The sequence below is a fragment of the Phalacrocorax carbo genome, chromosome 1, assembly GCF_963921805.1.
Source record: "Phalacrocorax carbo chromosome 1, bPhaCar2.1, whole genome shotgun sequence".
Taxonomy (NCBI): domain Eukaryota; kingdom Metazoa; phylum Chordata; class Aves; order Suliformes; family Phalacrocoracidae; genus Phalacrocorax; species Phalacrocorax carbo.
The window spans coordinates 88,147,397-88,169,072 of record NC_087513.1 but is presented as its reverse complement, the minus strand read 5'-3'; the positions used below and the strand labels follow the sequence as shown (position 1 = coordinate 88,169,072).

The 21,676-nt window shown below is 37.2% G+C and overlaps 1 protein-coding gene across 2 annotated transcripts in view; it reads left to right on the top strand.

Annotated features, from left to right (window-relative positions):
• The window catches only part of STXBP5L (syntaxin binding protein 5L), a 210,132-nt gene that overhangs the window by 49,819 nt on the left and 138,637 nt on the right, over positions 1-21,676 (top strand). For both annotated transcript variants that reach the window (XM_064465600.1, XM_064465593.1), the window contains exon 3: positions 20,557-20,638. In XM_064465600.1, the coding sequence (XP_064321670.1) occupies positions 20,557-20,638 (82 nt within the window). The remainder of the gene's footprint in view (positions 1-20,556; positions 20,639-21,676) is intronic.

Genomic DNA, 21,676 nt, shown 5'->3' with positions numbered 1-21,676 from the left:
TAAAATTTATAACTAATTAACTTATAAATTATTACTGTAGAACGAACTATGAAAGATTCCAACTGACACGTAGCAATAAACAACCACCATATTTTCCTTCTCTAGATTTACATACCTTTTCGTAAAATAGTCTTGAACTTTCAAAATACTGCAGGTTTTACTACCTTGTTTATGTAACTATGTATGGATTTCATGTGTTAGACCTTGTTCTACTGATTTTGGGTGCCTCACAAATGCCTTAAAGGGAATGAGAGTTTAGCCTTTCACAGGAAACTGGCAACAAGTAATTTTTCACTGAAAATTGGAGGTTCTAATGTATAGACACATTATACACATGCATGTGTATGTATGTATTTTATTTACATGTACGTATGTATTTGTGTGTATATATATAAGCTCTAATGATCAATAGCGTTTTGCATATAGAATAAGATATGGTTTGATAGATTGAAAGCTATATGTATGTAAGGGCAATTAAAATCAAATAGTTATCCATAGAATTTGATGAAACCTATTGTTTTACCTCCACATACATAATTTGTGAAGGGTAGAAGATAATTTTGTGGAAGAAACTCAGCCAGTTGAAAACAAAACCTCAAAATATGGAGGTCAGGAAAAAAATCCTAGTTTTTAGTAATATAACTATCTGAGGTGTTTTTTAAGGATAAGTATATTTAGTAGATCTGATTCTTCTGAGTCTATAGAATAAAATAAAGATATCAAAATAGTATGTTAACAATATATAGCATGCTTTTACATATATATATATATATCCCAAATATTGTAATGATGCAACTACATACAGCTGTCTGCAGAGCTTTACTGCATCACATTTTATTAAAGCCAACCAAAAATAAGAAATTGCTGTACAGCTTTGTGGCAGGTACACTCCCCCCGGCATCAGGGCTTTGGGTGCCTAATTTTTGGGCCTTTTGTGCTTTGCCTTGCCCCCAGGCAGGGAAGGGCCCACAGACAATGAGGTGCCTTGGGTCAGAGAAGCTCTAGATCATCACCAATTATGACCACAGCTCAGATCCAACCCCGGGTATAAATAGGGCACCACTGGAGACCCCCCCTTGGAGTGGTGGTGTTGTGTTTGAAGTGTCTTCCCCTTGGGCTGGGTTGGCACCTGAGGAAACTTACCGGGGCTGAGTACCCTCGTCTTGTTTAAGGTGCGTGATTGCCTCTGGATGTATCTGTGAGTGAGCCCCCACCCCACACCCACCCCGGGCAAGCGATTACACCTCCTGGGTACCCAGAAAAGGAAGAGAGCTACTTCTGTGAGTGTGTGAGTGCACACTTTGGACCATCATTCTTGTGTGTAAATGTGCAGTAATAATACCCCAACTGACAACTCGAACCTGTTATGTGTTAAATGTTATTGGAGGGTTGACTGAGTTCAGTTTAACCCTGTTTCTCTTTGGGTTTTTTTCTGGTTTTGGCTGTTTTGTCTAATAAAGTTGTTTGAGCTTGTCCTTTGTTTAGTGTACCTCTGTGACAAGTTGATGTATTTTAAACATCATGGGAATAGTGCAATACTATACAAATATCATGTGACAACAAAAATAACTGTAGGAAAGTGTTATTGTATGACATACCTGAAAATATAAAAAATATACCATATGCTTCCCCAAGTTTTTTCCAGATCCCAAACTGCAAAAATTATTACTTTCTAAGAAGTCCCATATGTGTTTTGGATAACAGTAAGTGCCAAGACCCTCATAGATATATACACATGTAATGTGTAGAGGTAAGTATATCCAGTCAGCAGACAGAGCATGGGCGTAGTATGGTCTTCCTCCTCGTGGGAGCACGTTAATTAATCAGTGACGGATTTGCCAAGAACAGTGTAGATGAGTTCTGTTCCCCATATCACTTCTATTAATGACAGCTTCTATTCCGTGTGCAAAATATGCCGAGACCCCATACAGGTTCAAGAGAAGTAAGCTTATGAAGACAGTCTGTATCAGCAGGTCAGAATTTCAAGCAGGTTTTTTGTCATGAAAGTATCTTTGCTTCTCTTTTATAGCCTCATGGGAAACGTACTGACTGACAGCAACACAGCAGTACGTTGTAGCAATAGGCAGATCGTCTAGCTGCACTAGGAGATAAAGTGCATGTGGACTTGCAGTACTTGGAACTGTACTATGCCCAAACTATTCAGCTCAAATTTTAGAGCATTGTGGGACCACAGTTCAAGAGAGGCCTCTTGGAGTAAAGCAACAATGCCACAGCCCTTTAGTTGGTTGGCTTATCTTCCCCACCAGAATGCTGTAGTTTGCTTGCTCTTTTGATTCTGTTGCACCAGCAATGTCTAAGATACATGTTTTTATTCCTAAGCCAACAGATATAATTATAACAGATGGCATTTTTGCTTGCTGGGCTGTGTTTTGGTAAATGGTTGTATTGGAGAGCTGAAAGAGAGGTCTTCCACTTACCTTGTGGTGGTTCCATCTATCTTCCTTGCTGGCTAGATCCCTGGTGGGAAGGTTGTGTCACTGGTATGGTGCTGAGTCCTCTCAGCCAGGGGAAGTTTCCAGCTGGGGGTGAGGGGAAGCAGGAAGAGTAGGGAGTGGGAGAAGCATCTGTGATTCCCAGGAGCTTGGTGCACAGGTGGCTCTGGTGGATGACAAAGATCTTCTGTAGGTGCCAAAGAGGGACTGTATAGGGTTAATGTGCCTATTTTGCAGGTGTACAGTGTGGTGGTTTCTTCTGGTTAACTTGTATTTGGAGCTACCTCACTCCCAACTGGTCTGAGTTTTCTTCCTTTCCCTTGTTTTGGTTTGTGCCCTGAAAAGACCTAACATCAGCAATTCTGAGCCCTCAGAGAGCTCTGGGAGCCACCTGCGTGGGAAGAAAAGGGTAGGAGGTTCTGCTGTAATTTGTGATCATGATGGGGCCAAGGGGCAATGCTTCTCCTGTGTTCAGGATGGGAAATCTGCAAGAACAGAGGCAAGACTATGTTGTCTTCACTCCCTCCATTCTGGACAGAAGTCTGAAGCAGTGCTTTGTGCTTTCCACAAATGCAAGCCTGTCTTTTCTGCAGTCTAAGGGTAGCTTTGCATGATTTAATACATTTTCTGTTCCTACTCAGTGGCTACCTCCTTCTGTTCCCTTATCTTCTTGCTAAATGCAAATGTGGCCTGAAGGATCGGAAGAACTCCTGCTCTTCCTTATCTTTCATGATTGCAAAGTTGTCTTCAGGCTTGTCCTGAGTTCCCTACAGTTTCAGACTTTTAAACAAATTAGTCCAGTAGCATTGTGTCAATTTCTGTTTCACTGACCTTTTTAATATGCACACCTGGCACAGATTCTGTATCGGACATCAGAGCTTGGAGAACTAATTTAAGTGTGAGGTGACAAACTTTCATACCTGTCATTTCAAAGGTACTTTTTCATAAGTTATTACAAGGACTAGCTATTGGATTAAGAGTGTTTTACTCTGAAAAAGTGATCTTTCTTGATCACCATGCTTTTTTTTGAGAAGAAAACAGCCAGTGAAAAGTATGGTATGAAAAAATTTTTCAGTCTCTTCTGAATGCTGTGTTTGTGCTGGTCAACAATCAAATGACATTATCTTGCAGAATACATACACACTTGCATACTTATGAGGGCTGCTGATAATTAGGAGGACTATGGAAAATACTTAAATTTCAAAATACCAGGCAGAGCTTGTATGCTGCTGCTTACCTGACATGACCTGTGTTATTTTTTGTTCACCTGAAATTCTCCTCAGATTTTTTTTTTTTATAAGGCAGCCTATATAGTTAGAGAATCAAAAGTGTTTTGTCTGGAGACCAAGAAACTATTTATTGGGTTTTTATATGTTATCTTAATTTGTTAGTGAAAGCCAGGGAACTAGCAGCACTAGATGAGAACTCTGTGTCTAATGAAAAATCAGTCACAGTTGTTAATGGTTAGTAATGTTTCACTTCTTGAAAAATCACGCTTTTGTGCTTGGGAGTTTTATTTTTTAGTGTATAGTAAAATGTTTATTTTTAAAGGCTTTGGTGCTTTCTTGGAAACAAAAGGAATTTTATGTAGTTCTCTAATGATACAATAATAATTGTGGGGTTAGTGTGTTTGTTCCTCAGTAATAAGGAAAAAAACAAGGGAACTCCTAAACCGCAATCACATTCATGAACTACATAAAGATGAACCCTCAAAATGAGAGGTGCTATTAGAGTTGAGGAAAACATTCCTCAACAGCTTCTTGGTGCTTGACTACGCTATAAGGCTAAAAGTATTTTCATTAATGAGTTTTCAAATTAGCCAAGCTTTATAGATTGAATACAATACCTTTAATGATGCCATCAAACACTTCAGTAGAAAGCTGTATCTTATGGATTAATTCTGTAGCTAATGAACATACTCTGAGAACCTGCTTTAGGACTGGGTAAATGTTTTTTGTTACCTTCAGTCTGGAAATGATACTGGGATTCTTCTCTAGTTAGAAGTCCAGTTTTGAATGTGATAGAAGCCTGACAGCTGACATAACTGCTATTTTGAGCCACAGAGCACACAAGACCAGGCTGTAATTTAGAAAGGCCTACCTGTCCTTTAAATCACATGTTGTTTTAGAAGCCAGGGCAGGGGAGAGGAGGAGACAGCAAAATAATTAACATTGAGAAATCTGTTTCCTAGACAGAAATGTTCTCAAAGTGTCCTAAAAATTTATCTGGCAGTCCCTCTTCCCCTGCTGCACAATAGCAGAGACTTTGATTATACCAACTAGCCACAGACCATTACTTTTCTGGCAGCCTTCCTGGTTAGGAAGCACACAAGTCTGATTATAGGTGGCAGCCCAAACCATCCCAGGAGCTGACAGTATTTTGTGAGTAGTAGCAGCTGTGGTTTACATACTGAAGACTTTGCACCTGCTATGCCATGTCACAGCTCAGTCTAATCCTTACCTGAAAAGAAGGTACAAAGAGTTTGTGTTTACCTTTTCTGATCTGGGGCATATTCACTGCCCATGGACTTAATGATCACAATACTGGGAGATGTCTCTTAAGTGGCTGCAGAAGAAGGCCAGTAGATTACTTCATCTTCAGAGACAAGGCTATCTTCTCATGAAGCAGTTGGTAATTTAGATAAGGATAAAATTAATGAATTTATTTCCCATGACAAAGCAGAATGCATACCTTACTTTCTTGAGATGTGAATACATTATATACATCTTCAGTTATGATTCTGTACCTTAATGTAAGGGTTATGCCTTGTTATTGTGTGTTATTGGTACAGACATTTTAGCAGTTGACTGCTACATTGCTAGTTTAATTCTGCATTAGCAGTTGAGATATTTCTTGTAGTGGAGATATAAATTACCAGACTGTGAAAACTAGACAAGGTCCATGTAACAAGAAGCCAGCGCTTATTAGGGAAGCCTTCACTGTTTTCTCTCTGTGTTGCTTCCCTTGTCTTTTTGTTTTTGTGAATGTGAAATACAACTGTAGAAAACTTGATAGATTTACAGGAGAGATACAAAAATGATTTGGCTGGAAGATGTTGTAATGAGACTTGAGGATCTCATACTGATTTAGTTTATTAAAAAGAAGACTGAATGATGGTTTTACTGCTTTGTACATGTCCTTTCACAGGAATAAAATGACTACCTAAAAGGCTTTCTAAGCTACCAGAGGACTGTATTAGTGGCTTGAAATTAGTCTGACAGATAGCCTTAATATTTTTAGCAACATGTGTAGTTAGCCTTTAAAATTAATTACCAGGGAAAGTTGTAGCATCTTCATTTCTTGGAATCTTAAACTTTATTGCCTTTCTGGAAGACAGACTTCTGTTAAACAGTATTGCATTTGTGGACATAATACAAGAGGTCTGACTAGATCTTTTCATGCTTCAGCAACCAAGAAAATTTGCCTTTTCTCCATTAACTATCAGAGAATTTTAGTTCTAAAAATCTAATATCAGCTAGAGTAATCTTTTTTTTGTACTTTGTCTAGTGGTTTTTTCTCCTTACAGTTTGTTTTAATGCTAATCCAGCAATTCTAGTTTAATTTGTAAAATTAGAGCTGGAAGCAGAAGAGAGCTAATGATGAAAGGGTGTTATAGTAAGAACTTTGGTTAGACAATCAGTAATTGACTACTCATACCTTTTATAACATGTTATATTACACAGTGCTCTAAAATTAAATCAGTGCTAGAAAAAATGAGGGAATCTTGGCAAATTAAGTATGAATCTGGTTGAAGTTTCATAATTTGTCTTGCAAAAAAAAATGTCAAAACATACCTAAATTAATGCAGGACACTTTGACATGCAAAGCACATTGGAGCAGAGCTTGGAATTTGTGATATATGACTCAAACAAGGGTTACAACAAAGGAGGAGATGGCCTGATTTATGCTTTGCCACCTGTATTTCTACCAGGCCTTTGCTAGTAAGCAATTAGAGTAGCTTTGGTGTTCCCCGTTTCCTTCATTTGATGAATTTCTTCTCTTCGGCAGGATGCAAAGCAGTGAAACCAGGTTCTAGCTGTGGCACCTGCATTGTGCTAGAGGAACTGTATTGCTGGGGATATCATTGTGGGACAACTATGACCAGCATCTGAGTAGTTTGTAGCCAAAGATAATGTCCGTTACAGGAAATGGTCTTAAAAACAGTGCATTAAAGCTGGGGTCATTATCCTGGACTTCCTGTTAGGTAAAGTAGGATGCATAATGCTCTTGAAGTGACAGAAATTTTGGGGTATTACCTGTATTGCTTAAAAACAATCCCTCCCAAAACCAGAAGAAACAGCAACAACAAAAAAACCTTTCCCTATGAACCTCTTAAGTATCAAAAGTTATTTTCCTCTTTCAGCCACCTTAGACTATAGTAGTAATGGGGCAGAATAGCCAGAATAGAGGAAATATGAAATTTAGCATTGTAAACCAATTTCTTACCATATTTATATTTCTGGATCATATTCATTAACAAACAATTATAGCAGGGAAATACTGTGCAATGTGTATATTCTACAAACAGAAGTAGTGCTTGTACTTCCCAGATGAAACAAAATCACTGCTGTAGTTGGAATCAGCAGGTAGATTGTATGTACCCTTATTGCAGAGTTGTAATTTGGAAGAAATGAAAGAAAATTACAAGTACTTACTGTCATGAGGAAGTAAAAGAAAAGAATAGCTTGACTTGTAACCCTTGATTCTAATGTGCTGTGGATTGCTGGTGCAACAATTAATCCTCCTAAAGCTTTCAGACAACCTTTTCTATTGTCTGCAGTAAGCTCAACTTTAGAGACTGTAACTTTTTACTGATTTGAAAAATAAAAATGTATTAAATCTATAGTATATATTTGAGTTATTAAGTAGATAAAGCATTCAGAGAGTTTAATTGCTATTTGATAAATATTGTTGAATAAATTATTTTTTTATGTCGGAGGGACCACTTAGTTTTGATACTATAACTGTCATTTTCAGTACCATTAATAGTAAGTCTTTCATAGGATTAGTGTGCAATGAACATGAATGCTGAAGATTAGAACAGGCTGTGGGAAATATAAATTTCTTTGTGAATTGGGTTTAAAATCTGCTTTGGTGTGCATGCCTGAATTTTTAAAAAAAATCATGATTTTGTTATGGTATCATAGAAATCATGTTGAACAACCGATGCCATCTAACTCTTTGTAGTCAGGAAAATGCAGATCATAGTCCCAGGGAAAGCTTTGGTGTGGTGAATTGCCAGGTCTTTTCTCCTTGACAGGGTTGGCATGGGAAATGTTTGTTCGTCGGCTAGAGCTAGGGCTCTTTCTCAACAGTTGGTTGTTTTAAAACAAACAAAATTGAAATCAAGCCACAAGAGAAGCGGGACACTGAGTTGGATAGCTAAGATCTGGTTTAAGAATTAATCTCTTTCATATATCTGAACATACTGGCAAACCCGAATCTAGAAAGGAGTGTTTCACTGTGGGGTACAAGAGCAGAGGACTATTTTTTTAGGTTTTCATGTTCTTGTGGAAAAATGAGTATAGGTATTGAACGTACATATTCTAGATAATCATAGCTTAACTTAAAGGAAAGTAGTTGTTGTAGACAGCTATCATTTTCAAGGTCTGATGCCTGTCTTTGGCAGAGAGGAGGGGGAGACTCAGTAAGAATGAACACTGACCTTTAAACATGGTCAGTTTGACATCATCCCTTTCAGAGGCATTCTTCCCTATCCATTTACTTACTAATCAGTTCAGTTTTTCATGCTACAAATTCAGCATTATGATGTAAAATATGCAAACTACGTAACTTTATTCAAGCTATGGCCTTACATTTTTATCGCATATTAGGCTGTGAGTATATCCCATCTTCAGGAGAGATCCATCAGCAAATTTGGACAAGAAATCCTCCAAGCATTGTCAGTGGCTGTGAATACATATTGTCAATGATTGTTTTAATATATCAGTATTCTCAGAAGACCTTCTTGTACAGTTCCTGCTTTATCTATACGGATACTGGCATTTCCTTGTGCAAATCTAAACTCTGAATCTGTTTACTTACTCTTTGAAGATTCCGAGTCCTTCCAAAGTATAAAATTCACAGCCATGAGAAGTCTGTGTTGAAGAGAACTGGGGGGTTTATTTTTGTTTAGGGTTTTCTGTTTTTTTTTTTTTTTCTTCTCTCTCCTTTTTTGTCTGGAGTATGTCAAAAGTAAGCTTTTTGTTCCACTGCCATTCTTTAATTTTTAAATACTCTTTGCATTACAAAATTGTGATTGTCCTGTGCTGAGTCAGCAATTTTCTTATAGGAATGATCCTGTTTTCTGCCTCTTGCAAATACTTATCAGCTGTCTTCATATTCTCCACCCCCCTGCCTTTTGAAACAGTTCTCTCTATACCAGTGTGTATGTGTGTGCATGTGCGCACTTGTCTTTTCCTATCTGATAAAGTTTTTTGAGCTGATTTAGCAAATATGTTGTGGTCCTGTACCACAAAGGATTCTCCGATAAATATATATTCCTTTGGAAAGTTGATAAGATTCTTGAACTTCAAGTATTGGAAATTTCCTGCTTGCTTTGGTAAGTTAAGTCACAGGGCAGGGGGCGAGAGTTGAAACAGGGCAGTCCAATTTACAAATTCAGAATCACCCCAATGTTTTCCTAGACAGATGTCCTAAGCAATGTGATACTTATGTGCATTGAAGTGAAATGGAGATAAATCTCTGTCTTCCCCTAGACTTTGCTCCATAGCAGCCTTTTGTATTTGTAGTCTTTTATCTATCATAAGATTAATCTAGGTGCTGAATGCGAAACAACAGTGCTAGGAGAAATAAAAATATGGGTTTTTTTCCCATTTAGATTAGTAAATTTGCATTAGTTAGAAAGCAAATCAGGTATGTAGAGATACAGAAGCAGTGTCTGTGCAGAGGTACTCTTTATATTTTAATCTGCTTTTCAAGTCTTGCAGACAATATAGGATTAAAGAAATACAGTTTATGTGGTTATTGGTTGTGGGATGGAACAGAACAGATATAACTTTATGTTACTGAATGCTCAGTATATTTGTTAGGGTTTAACAAAATGAAATGTAAAAGTGCATATCGATGTTTAATCTCCCAAAGATTTCGGTTTTGGCTTTCACCTTAGTGAGAGTCAAAGGCTTTAACTAGTCAGTGGTCACCCTTCCTCATCCTACCTACAATTCATATACTAAAACTTCAATATGGCTATGTGAATAATACCTCCAACTTCTGAAAATCAATGTGGGGAGAAGCTAACACAATTGATCTGTCTGCACACTGTGAAGCTGGATTTCTCCATGTTTTGCTCTAGGCTTCTCTTTGCTCATAATACATGTATGATAGATTGCTCTTAGGATCTGTTTAGACTGTAAAAGCTGTCCCTCCCTAGATGAAACCTAGCTTAATTAAAATTCATATGGGGACTTCTCCAGTGGGCAGGATGGATGGCCCGCACCATGTCTTGCTTCCTCTACTCAGTTTACTTCCCTGCAGGCTTCCTCCCTAACATCTCACTGCAGAAGCACAAATCAGATGGGCTTAAGGCATTTTTCTCATTGTCCTGAGTAGAGGAGACCAGGGCCCTCGTGGTGTTTCATACTGTGCTATGCGGGGTCTGCAGCTGTTACTGCAGATCTGCTTCCTGAAGCAGATAACAAAACCTGTAGGTCTTGCCAAAGATTACAGCAATGGTAAAACTGGCCTGAATTGATAGTCATCCAGCCTCAACAGTCTTTGCTGGCTCTCTTCATCCTGTAGAAAGGGGTTTGGAATATTGGAAGGCACCACCCCCACTACCACCATCTTGCTGTCAGTTACCTGGCAGAGCCTCAGCTATGGCAGTGTTTCAGTTCTCTCAAATTGTGCAATGAATAATCCTTTGGAGGGAGGCAGAGCTTTCAGTCTTTTTAATTTGGATTGCCAAGAAAGTGTAAAAGTAGTTTTGATCCCTTTTGATTCTTGTCCAACAAGATCCAGAACTGGGTTATTCTGAAACTAATACTGTATTAGTATGTTAAGTTCAGTAAGTGTCCTGCTTCACTGATATATGCAGACTTTCAGTAATTGGCATGGAACAAGTGGGATCCTGAGAGATTTCTGCTATGTCCTGTTTTATTCCCAGAAGTAATCATTCTTTGCTTAAAAGGCTAATGCTCCTTGGAAATTATGCAGCATCACCAACTCTGCTTTCAAACCTTTATTCATGTTTTAACCCATGTTAACTAATGATTATAAATTTTAATGCAAATGAAACATAAATGCTTAATGCAGCTGGCTTCAAACATGAACATAGTTTGTATAACACAACCTACAAGGGTCTGTTCAAAGTTACAAAATCATAGTTCATACTCGTTTACACCAAAAGGGCTTCCTGAAATACATTTTAACCAGCTGCTGGTTACCTATTTCATGTAAATTGAATGGAAGGGCTGATTAACGGTGGTCTATAGTGTACTTTATTTCAAAATCTGATAGAATAATTATGTGGCTAAGGAGAATTGTAAGATTTGATGAAGTGTAGACAACATTTAATCTTGTACTAGAAAAAAAAGTAATGCCTCTTCCATGTAATTTGTTGTGAAAACTTTTCTTAAAAAAAACATGAGTTTTACAATAATAGAAGACAAAACTATTTAAGGTTGACTGACTGACGTTTGGAATGCTTTTTAGCGTAGGTGCATTTATAGTATCATTTATATTGAACTAACCCTAGGAAAAAAGCCCCACCAGATAGTTCATTGAAATTTTGTCAAACACTAAATTAAATTTTCTTCAATTAAATTCTTACTTTTTTCCAATTTTATTTATTCAGACTTGAATAGCTTCACTGCCAGTTTTGACATCTATTGATAGCATGTGAGTTCCTGTGTTTTTAACACATCTATTCTTGCTTAACAAGTGAAATTCCAGATCAACATCTTTAAGTGTCAAAAATAAGTATAGTGATTCGCAAAACTGCTGAATATTAGTAAAGTGTAGCTGAAATTTATAGAAATGTAATTTGTCTGTTTTTCTGGGGCAGGATTGAAATTACTGCCTAATTTAACATATTGAGCCACCTTTTAATAATTTTTTGAATGTGAAGTATTTTTTGTGTTGTACCGGAGACAAACTGGAATGAGTGCATTTTTTTCCGAGTAAAGTGTCCTTGCATAATATACCTCTCCAAGGATATACATAATTATACTTAGATCTCTCAGTTAAACGTGTTCTGTGATGTTATGCATGGAAATTTTCTGATGTATTGCTGAATAAGACTGAAAATGATTCATCGAACAGTCCACTTTTACTTCAGTGCCTCAGGGCTATATTTGCACAGTATGCTTTGCTGCTTATTCCAGTATAATCAGAAAGCTTACCAGAATGATGATTTAATTTGATTTACAAAGTTGAGTTCTTACAGTAAATATGTGAATCAGAATACAAGCTCTACTAACGATGTTATTGGAAAATCACCTTACTTTCAAAACCGATTAACTGTCTTGATAGCTAGTGGTCTGGAGATTTTCAGGGACTAAGTTTCTTAAAATTAATACTGGGAGTTTTTTTATTTGTTTTAGCAGGTTGACTTATTAGACTCTGCATGTAATTGTGAATTTAACTTTGAAAGAAAACAGGTTGATTATAGAAAGCATTTATTTTGGGCCTGAAGTACTGCCTTTTGAATGCCTCATTGCTAATATGCTCATAATTTTCCAGAGAAGTATAGAATTATCTCACCATTTCAGTAGAAATTTTTCATTCTTTGTTTCAGTTCTATGTTGATACACCTAAGCAAAATATGTTTGGGGGGATCTTAGCACCTGATAGGAGTAAAATCCAGGACATTCTTATGGCAGGACTGAGGGCAAAATGGCCCATGTTAAATAGTCACGTATGTGCTCCTGATTGCTTCTGCTTTGACTAACTTGGGAGTAAGACAACAGTGTACACAGCAGCGTTCGTCTTCAAACTCCATAATTGCTCATGAAACACAGAACTTTAATTGTACGGGACCAATTGTTGTGAAGTACCTGGCATTAAAAATTAGCCAGAAGTAATCAGGGCAACTGTTAATTATTCTCACTACTGAACAAAGAAGGCTTTCTTCCCCCTATCTGTATTAGCCAAAACAGATAGAGAAGCATTTTCAGATAAGAAGGGAACATCATTTAATCATCTGTTCTCATCTCCTACAGACTATGGAGTTGGCCAGAGGACCTTCTTCACCTTATTTTTATTCCAGTGGTTGGGTCTGGAAGCAGCATTTGGGAAAACATGCAGTCTTGTTTTAAAGGTTTACAGTAATGGCTAATTGCTGTCTCTCTTTAAAAGAGAAAGTGCAATGTGTATTCTCAAGCTTTGTCATGGCATGGATGAAGGATTAATGTATTATTTTAGTTACATAACTTTTCCATAGCAACTACAGGAGGAATTAGTATTTGGGAAAATGTGTGTTTATTTTTAGATACATTTAGTTTGACACATTTTTTGACTTCTTATGTGCCACTTTTCTGTTGTCACCAATTGTTCTACGTAACTGTCAGCTATGAAGAAAATCAGCAACTTGTGATCATTGTTACAAATTGCTAAAAATTCAATGATGACTTAAAGAAATCTGCTGTAGGGCAATATGCAGAAGTCTTAAATGTTGGTCTTACATAGTGTTTATATAGATAGTCTTCCATTATTTGCTTGAGGAGCACAAAAAACCTTCTCTAAACCTGTTATCAACAGATTGGTGGTAGAGTATACAAGTACGGATAACACAAATACTAACACAACATTTACACTTAACTTGTGAACGCAGTGGGTTTTAGTATAAAATCATTGTAGATGGTTGCATTTGTTATCAGTAATTGCACATGCAATAACCTGCATGCGTTATGTGTGTTCTGGGTGTACAGATACACACAGAGCAAATACTGTGTTAAATATTAATATCTGAAGGCTGAGAAAAAAGAAATGAAAAATGGCTGAGTTAAAGCTACCTGTAAGAGAGAGTCTGTTAGACTATCATCTGTTTCCAGTGCATACAGAGGGCTAGCAAATGGTATAATTTGCATAGTCCTCTTAAAAGGCAATAAATTGAATAAAATTCAGTTGTGTTATCAGGGTTTTTTTATCTGTATCTCTGTATGTTGTTGTGCAGCCTCTTGGTTATGTTAAAGCAACTTTCTGGCTTTAGGATGTTCCAATATATACAGCCCTTTCATTTGTGGCTCCATTTAGTTTTCCATAACCTCCAGCTTACATTAGGACAAGAGGAGTATTCTCTCTGTAGGATGTGTTTGTAAACAAGCTTTATAGATATTGTCCTCCTTCTATTCCCACATTTGTCATGCCTTCGACTATGCTTGTGTCTGCATTTGTAAATTTCTCTGAAACAACATCTCCTATGAATATAATCAATACACTTCTACAGATTTGAGTTTTCACTCGTGGTTGCCTTTCTTATTTTTATCTGTATGTGTCAGTGAGCTTGCTGTGGTTTATGACTACCTGAAAAAGAAGAGGAAGGCCACTGTACATGCAGACTTCTAATGTTTGTTGCTACAACCTCAAAATATAGAGCTTTCAGGGTGGCTGCCTGGAAATGTGGAGCTTTTACAGACTACTGAATAAATGGCTCCTTTTTTGGAGGTGAATTCAGAGCTAGGTGGTGTCTGTTAATTATTATGTATATATATGTGTACACAAATGGAATATTAAATTATTCACCTACATGTTACTTGTGAAATGTTGCTAGAGTCATTACCTCTGAGATTCTGCTTTTCACAATTTGCTATTTCAGGTTTAAGGTTGATTGAGTTCAATCACATGGTGACTGTACTTGTATTCTGTTTCTGGAACACATGATTCCCAAAATGACAAATATCTCGAAAGGCAGTCTCACAAAGAGATGAAAATATATAGGCCTATGAGTGTTGGTAATGCTTGTGGTTTCTGTAGATATTTTGGGGAATAACATAGCTTCTAAATTCACAGGAATCAAAAAATTGTGAATAGTGTTGATGTGAATTTGCATTTTACTTGAATGGTCATATTTTTCCTAGCATTCATTCAGCTATTCAATATCAATATATACAGAGACTTGCCATTAAATACAAGCTATCTGCAAGTGCTTTAATCTGGAAGAAAGTTGTCGAAAGCAAATTTTTCAGCCTGTATATATCATAATGGATATTCAGTGTTCCTGAGATCGACTCTTTTGTAATTTGCATGCATGAATAGAGAAATCTATGTCAAGAAAAATAAACAAGCAAAAGTCATTGTAGACCAAAAGCTTATGCTTATTGGTGCCAAAAAAGTTTGCCTGTATTTATAAAACACAATGTTTAGCATGCTAGGAGAGCAGCCAAGCGCAGCAGTACTTCACCTTTTCATAGCAGAGGGGAAAAAAGAAGAGATCTTTAAATAAAGAGCTGAATGAACTCAAGACATAATGAAGCTCACTGTAAAACTGAATCCTTCTGTTTAAAGTAAAAAGCACTAAAAGTCATTGTTTAATGAAGTGGTGTCCAGTGAATCCACAGCAAATAGAAGAACTTAAAGCTAGATTAGGTTGCATGTCCTTTTTAAGGAATTCAACGAGCTCAGCTACATGTAGTTAGCAGAATGAAACCTGGTAGGGGGATGCTTATTTTTTGCAAAGCAATGGAGAAGTCTCAAAATATGATTTGCTAAGGTAATTAAGTGTTGCACACACGTGTATTAAAAAACTATATTAAATTTAAGGAATAGTAAAATGCTGTATACACTTTCCCATATTGTTAAAGAAACCATTACCAAGATGATGCATGGCTCTGGTTTTGATGCTTGAAAGAGGTTGAGAACAAATTCGAAAACGTAGAAAACACCCGTAAGGACTAGTCAAGAGCTAATAAAAATGCTGTGTGACACGAGAACAAAGGAGCTCAGGGTTTTTTGTTTTTATTTATGCAGAAGATGGATAAGATACAGCTTGATCACAGTTTCAAAGCAGGAAGTCAAGTCTTATGAGGAGCAGCTGAGGGAATGGGGATTGTTTAGTCTGGAGAAGAGGAGGCTGAGGGGAGACCTTATCCCTCTCTTACTACAACCTCCTTTGAGGTAGTTGTGAGGTGAGTGTTGGTCTCTTCTCCCAAGTAACTTGTGATGGGATGAGAGGAAATGGTCTCAGGTTGCGTCAGGGGAGGTTTAGATTGGATATTAGGAAAAATCTTTCCTGCAACAGTGGTCAGGCATTGGAACAGGCTGCCCAGAGAGGTGGTGGAGTCACCATCCCTGGAGGTGTTAAAAAAACGTGTAGACATGGCACGGTTTAGGAGGCATGATGGTGTTGGGTTGATGGTTGGACTTGATGATCTTAGACATCTTTTCCAACCTTAAAGCTTCTATGAAATTTATGCAACAGAAAGTTATTTACTTTAGCATAGAAAGGCATAATGAGGTCCAAAGGCTTGAAACTGAAGCTAAATGTATTGATTCTACATATAGCATGAGATTTTTAATAGTGAGGATAACCAAATACTGCAGCAATACGCTTCAGAAATCATGGATTCTCTGCTCTTTGAAATGTTTAAATGAAGATAAATATCTAATGGAAAGAGAAGAAAACCCTTGGTTTGAAGCCCATTTGAAGTATAAAACCTAACACTCTGGCATTTATTTGTACCAGAATATGCACTCTCTTTAGTAGGCAGAAAATTAATGTTTGTGAGACTTACAGAAATTCCATGAAGGAAGTATAGAACTATGTATTCCAGGAACTGAAAGTAGCTGTGTTCAGAACTGCAAATCTAGGTGATGAAGATGATGGTTTTTTAATTGTTATCTTTTGACAAAATCTATCCTGTGACACAGATACAACCGACTAACCTGGTTCTTTTAGGTGGTTAGTGGTGTGGCTGACACATTCAAGCATTCTATTACTTAATGATTTATTTAAACTGATAAATCACTCAACTCAGTGGAATAGGTCTTCTGCAAGAACAAGCTGCCCTATATTCAAGTTACATACTACATCAATTTTACAGTTGGTTTATATAATGGAGTAACACCAGCCCACAAGCATCTGCTCTTAGGGTGCTGCATATTCCTACTCAAACATGTACCAGTCAGTGTAGATCAGATGACAGGAATCCTTCAAGCAGCAATGCTACTTCTGCAGCACCCCACAATTCCGAAATGTTTTAAAGGGGAGGCTAGAAATGGGTGTTGCCCTTTTCCATGCATATCTTTTAATAAAATGGTGGATGTGAGACAATGGTTTTTGCTGAATAATTATAATCCCTTACTTCAGTGTTCATTGCTGTACATAGATTGTTTTTAGTCGTGGAAGAAGTTAAGTAGTCAAAAAAAATTAGAGTTGTTTATTTGCAAAGCTTGGTGTCATTTTTTTCTGTGGAAAAGTTTTGGTTTTGAAAAAGGTGCCATATGTAATTTAACAGTGTTTACTTGACAGAATATTTGTTAGCTGCTTGGCATGCCTTGGCAGGACTTCCTTTATGCTAGCATGTCTTCAGTTCCTCTGCCTTGCAAGGAGGAACGAATCAGACTGCAATCCTTGTTATTGCAGAAAGATGTAACCTGAAAACACTTGGATCTGACACTACTAAAGAATCACCCTTTTTAATGAAGAAAAGCATGTCTTACCTCTGGACATTCTGATCCTAAGAAGTTAAACACCTGCTGCAGGTAACAGTGGTCTCTACTCCAGGAGTCCATTCTAAAGTATTTGCACTTTTGGTTCTCGGCAAACACACAGGACTTTCAAGTCTTTGGATTTCATTAGTGCTAAGCTCCGAGAAGAACGAGAGGCATCAGATCTTTATGTATCATATATTAAAAATGAGTCATGGAATAAGAAAATTGTGGGATGCTGTGGAAAGTTCAGTCATAGATCGTGCAAATGAGAAGCTTTGCGCGTTGGTACATCTCCTATGTATGTAATTACTCACCGGCAACTTTGGTTTCCAGTAAAACATATCCACGTATGAATGAGCTCTGACATCAGGCATTCAAGATACAGTGAGTATGGATATGACATGAGAATATCATATAAATATATATCATATAAATACTAACTGATCTTTATTCAGGTGACCAAAAGGAATTGGAGAGAAAATCTGAATCAGGTTGTAATATTGGGAAATGGAAATTTTCTTCAACTTGCTGTGGAATGGCCCAAAACATGAGAGTATAAATTCTTTGTTGATAGTGTGTTATGCTGTTATGGAAGACTACTACATCTTGGAAGACGAATTCAAGTACTTAAAATTAGGTACCAAAACAACTGATTTTTTTTCCTCCAAAATAATGATAAGCTTTGGAATAACAGGATGTTAAAATACTCTGTGAAAAACTGTTGCATACAAGTGGATATGCAATATCCTATTCCACCCATACAGATCTTAAAATGAGGATTAAATGTTGTTTTTAGGAAGAACATTTCTCTGTTAGAATGTTATTACTGTCATACTTTTGCTGCTGGATGCACATAATTCTGATTCTACTTGTTTCACTCTGGATCCCAACAGATATCCAGACTTAGTTTTCATCCTATTCCCTTTTATGTATAAATTAGGATAATCTGGTATATCTGTGAAGGCCCCTGGGAGCTCCATCATTCTGATAAGAGAAAGCAAATAGTGACTGGCTTTTATCCTTGAAACCCATGATGTCTACTTTGAGGTATTCAGATGTATCTGTATTAGTCCTCCCTTTTAATATATTCAGAGATATTCCAGTCTCCCTAATAGCAGAGACATTATTTAATAAAAAAGCAAAAGTAGAAGAAAAAAAATCCGTCCAAAGCCTGTACTATAGCTGCTTCTGCTGTATGTCCTGGTACAGTACACTGGTATGAAAAAATATGGTGAGACGACGTACTCCACCATGCTTGGCAGCAAAGCGTAGAAGCTGCAGAAGATGGGCTAAAGTGCCAAGAACGTGGGCCAAGTCATCATATCTCTTCAGCTCCTTCTGCTGGAAGGACCTCACCACAGCTCCCAGAATGTTTGAAAACCACCATCACTCAGTGATAATGCTGCTATTTAAGCATCAGTCCTTACTTCAGGGCAATTGGCCAGACTGAAACAGACGGCACAATATCTCTCTTATTTTAGTAATTTATGAAGTATTTCGGGGTGAACACTTATGCAAATGAATGTGAATTATTGGAGAGTGTTTTGTTTGTTTGGGATATTCTGAATGAAATAATCTACTTTGCTAGGATGTTTCCTAGAAAACTGACTTAGCATGATACTGATGCTGAAGGGTGACAGCCGCTTAATCAGGGCAATACTAGTGTAATTTTCATTAAGGACATTCATTAGCTAGTGCCATGTATTTATACTGAATATAAAGCTCAAGTTAAAGGGCAAACACTTATCTGTTAAAACCTCACTCAGTTTGAAATCCCCGGTGGGAGGGTTGGTTGATTGGTTTTGGCACTAGTCTTGCTTCCTCTGAGTAGAGAAGAACACTATAAAAAAAGAGTGCCACAGACCAGCCATTCAAAATGGACCAAAGGATTACCATCAACCCTTAAAAGTAATCTAGACTACCATATATCTTTAGTGTCCTTTTTAAATAGGTTGTTTAAGTGATGCACAGTTTGTCATTGTTTTATTGGTTATTATTGTATTCAGGACTACAGTTTGGGAACAAGCAGCAGTGTTACTTGCATTTTTCATCTACCTGGCTGTCCGATAATGTAGTTATAATGTTTTATATACAGTTTTTCATCTGTAGATACCAGTACACTGAGATCACTGTCAAAGGAGGTACTGTATTTTTTTGTAAAATCATATCTTCAACTTACAAATAAGAAAATGAAGGTACAGGGAAGAAAAGATATTTCCTCCCCCCCCAGGTTATGCAGTAGACCAGTTGGAAAACTCAGGAGTAGAGCTCAGGTCTCTCAAAGTCGGTGGTCTCCATTAAACTGTTGTTTAACAATTTGGAGAGTAATTACTTCATACTTCGAAGTTTTAACCCTCAAATTTGGTAAGCTATGGAGTTCACTTCCCTGAGGCAAATTTTAGAATAGTTTGCTGCAAGTGTCTTCACCTGTGAAAGGGGAAGTAAAGATTCTGACATTTGCCTGGAGTATAGGTGGACAGTTGGCATTTTTGTTAAGGATTTTACAATATGCTCATATGATCATATGTAACAAGTAGATAGGGCTTGTAAAAATCTTGTTTCTGGTCATAAGCTTGGTGTTTTCTGTACATTTGGAGGTGTTTCACCTGTTTCATACAAAATGGTTATTAATAAATGTATTTCATATTCCTCTCCTCTTTTTTTTTTTTCCTTTTCTCTTTAGTAATTTTCTGGAAAAGCTGTTTCTTGTTAAAGTCTTTGACTTAGATGGGAAAGGCCATCATCTAAGTTAGGAAGATGGCAATTCGGCATGCGGAGAAAAAACCCAAAGAGAACAGATAGAAGGCTACATTTGTGATATATCTGGACAACAAGATACTGCTGCAAAGCAGAGTGTCAGTGTTCATTCTAAGGGAACTTGCTGGCTTGACAGAAGCAGTGTAGCTGTGGTTTCACTCAGACTGGGGATTGGACTAGGGAACGTAGTCCATAGCTAGACTTGGGTAACTCTGCATGGCACTGAATTGTACTTGTGTTGATGAGACAGAGCAATAGTTACATGTGAGCTTTTATGTAAGTGTGAAATGACTCACTCAAAAGCATTTTCTCAGATTTAAAAAAGAGTAACACAGAGCTGTGTTACTGACCTTAGTCCAAAATTATTAATTTTCTAATCTCTTGATAAGTACAAAAATCTGATACATTCATGTGTTATATGAACCAATAATGTGTAAAACGAAATTTACAATGCATCCTGGTGAATTTTTGTGTTAATTCATATACTGTATTGCACAGGGGAAAAAAAAAAACTGGGCAAGAACAGATCACTCACAGTCACACGTTTCAGCCTGATGATGTTGGTACTTTAATTAGAACAGTGGAATGTCAGCATGAATTCTTTTGTTTTACAGAAAGCAAGAAGAATTGAGGTTAATTAAAGGTTAATTGGAGTTTAATTGGTAGTTCTTTTTTTTCCCCTCTTTATTCCTGGTGATAACAGAAAAGCTAGAATCCTTGACTTTGATGACAACAGATTGGGCAGGCCTGGTGTTGATTGCTACTGCCAACATGAAAGTGGTGCTGCAGTCCTGCAGCTCCAGTTCTTAATCAATGAGGTAAGGACATATTTATTCAGATTCTTCTGTATAAATTTAGTTCAATAAGTCAATTCATGTATTGTAATTGAGTGATATAACTTCTCACATTGACAAATTGTGCCAACAAGTGGCGTACATCCAGAGGACATTCACCATACAGCCTTTTAGAAGACTATTTATGGGACTGCATGCGGAGAAAAGTACTACCTTCATATGCATCAGTATAAAGTACTGAACAAAAGGAGTCAATATACAAATGTGTGCAGGTAGATGTAAAATCCATTAAATTACTAAATATGCTGTGCAGTCCCATTTTAAATAAAGATTGATAAGTGAGCTCAACCTTTCTGTGGAAAGATATTGATGGTTATTGGCTGAAAGCTCAATAGTTGGGGGTATGCTACTTGAAGCAAGGAAAAGCAGTTGCAGGGGTCATCAATCAAACCAGCATGCTTAGTCTTTGTAAATGGTGTGTCGAAATCAAGCTTAGACAACATGAAGCAACAGTGACAGACTATAGCTTGCTCTGTGCAGAAGATCTCTGGAGATGGTAAGAGGCAAGAAGACTTACTGGAGCAGATCAATCTGGGTTTTTTTCTAGAACCTCATAACTTGGCCAAATTATAAGCTAGTTGTAGTTCAGTTTTAATTAATTTTCTCCCATGATATAAGGAAACACTTTTGATGGTTTTAAGTCCTTTTTCTAGGCATGGAGATCTTGGAGCTTCTCAAGGAAAGAATTTTAATTTTGTGGGGTTTTTTAAACCTGGAAAGTATTTATTTCATTCTACACCTGTTTGGAGAAAGTATGTGAACTATAGACACTGAGGAGGCAGAAATGAAGCATTAAAAACGAACAGTCCAGTGGGATTCTTTAGTGGAAGGCAGGGATGAAAACAGGGAGGCCAAGGTTTCAATCAGTGTTCTTTCTTTTCACTAGGTGACCAGCAGTTCCCCTAATACATAGGATTAATTTGATTTCTGTGGTGGAGATTCTCTCTGACATTGGTCCAAACTCTTTGGGAGATGAAAATTAAAGCATGGATTACATTGTAT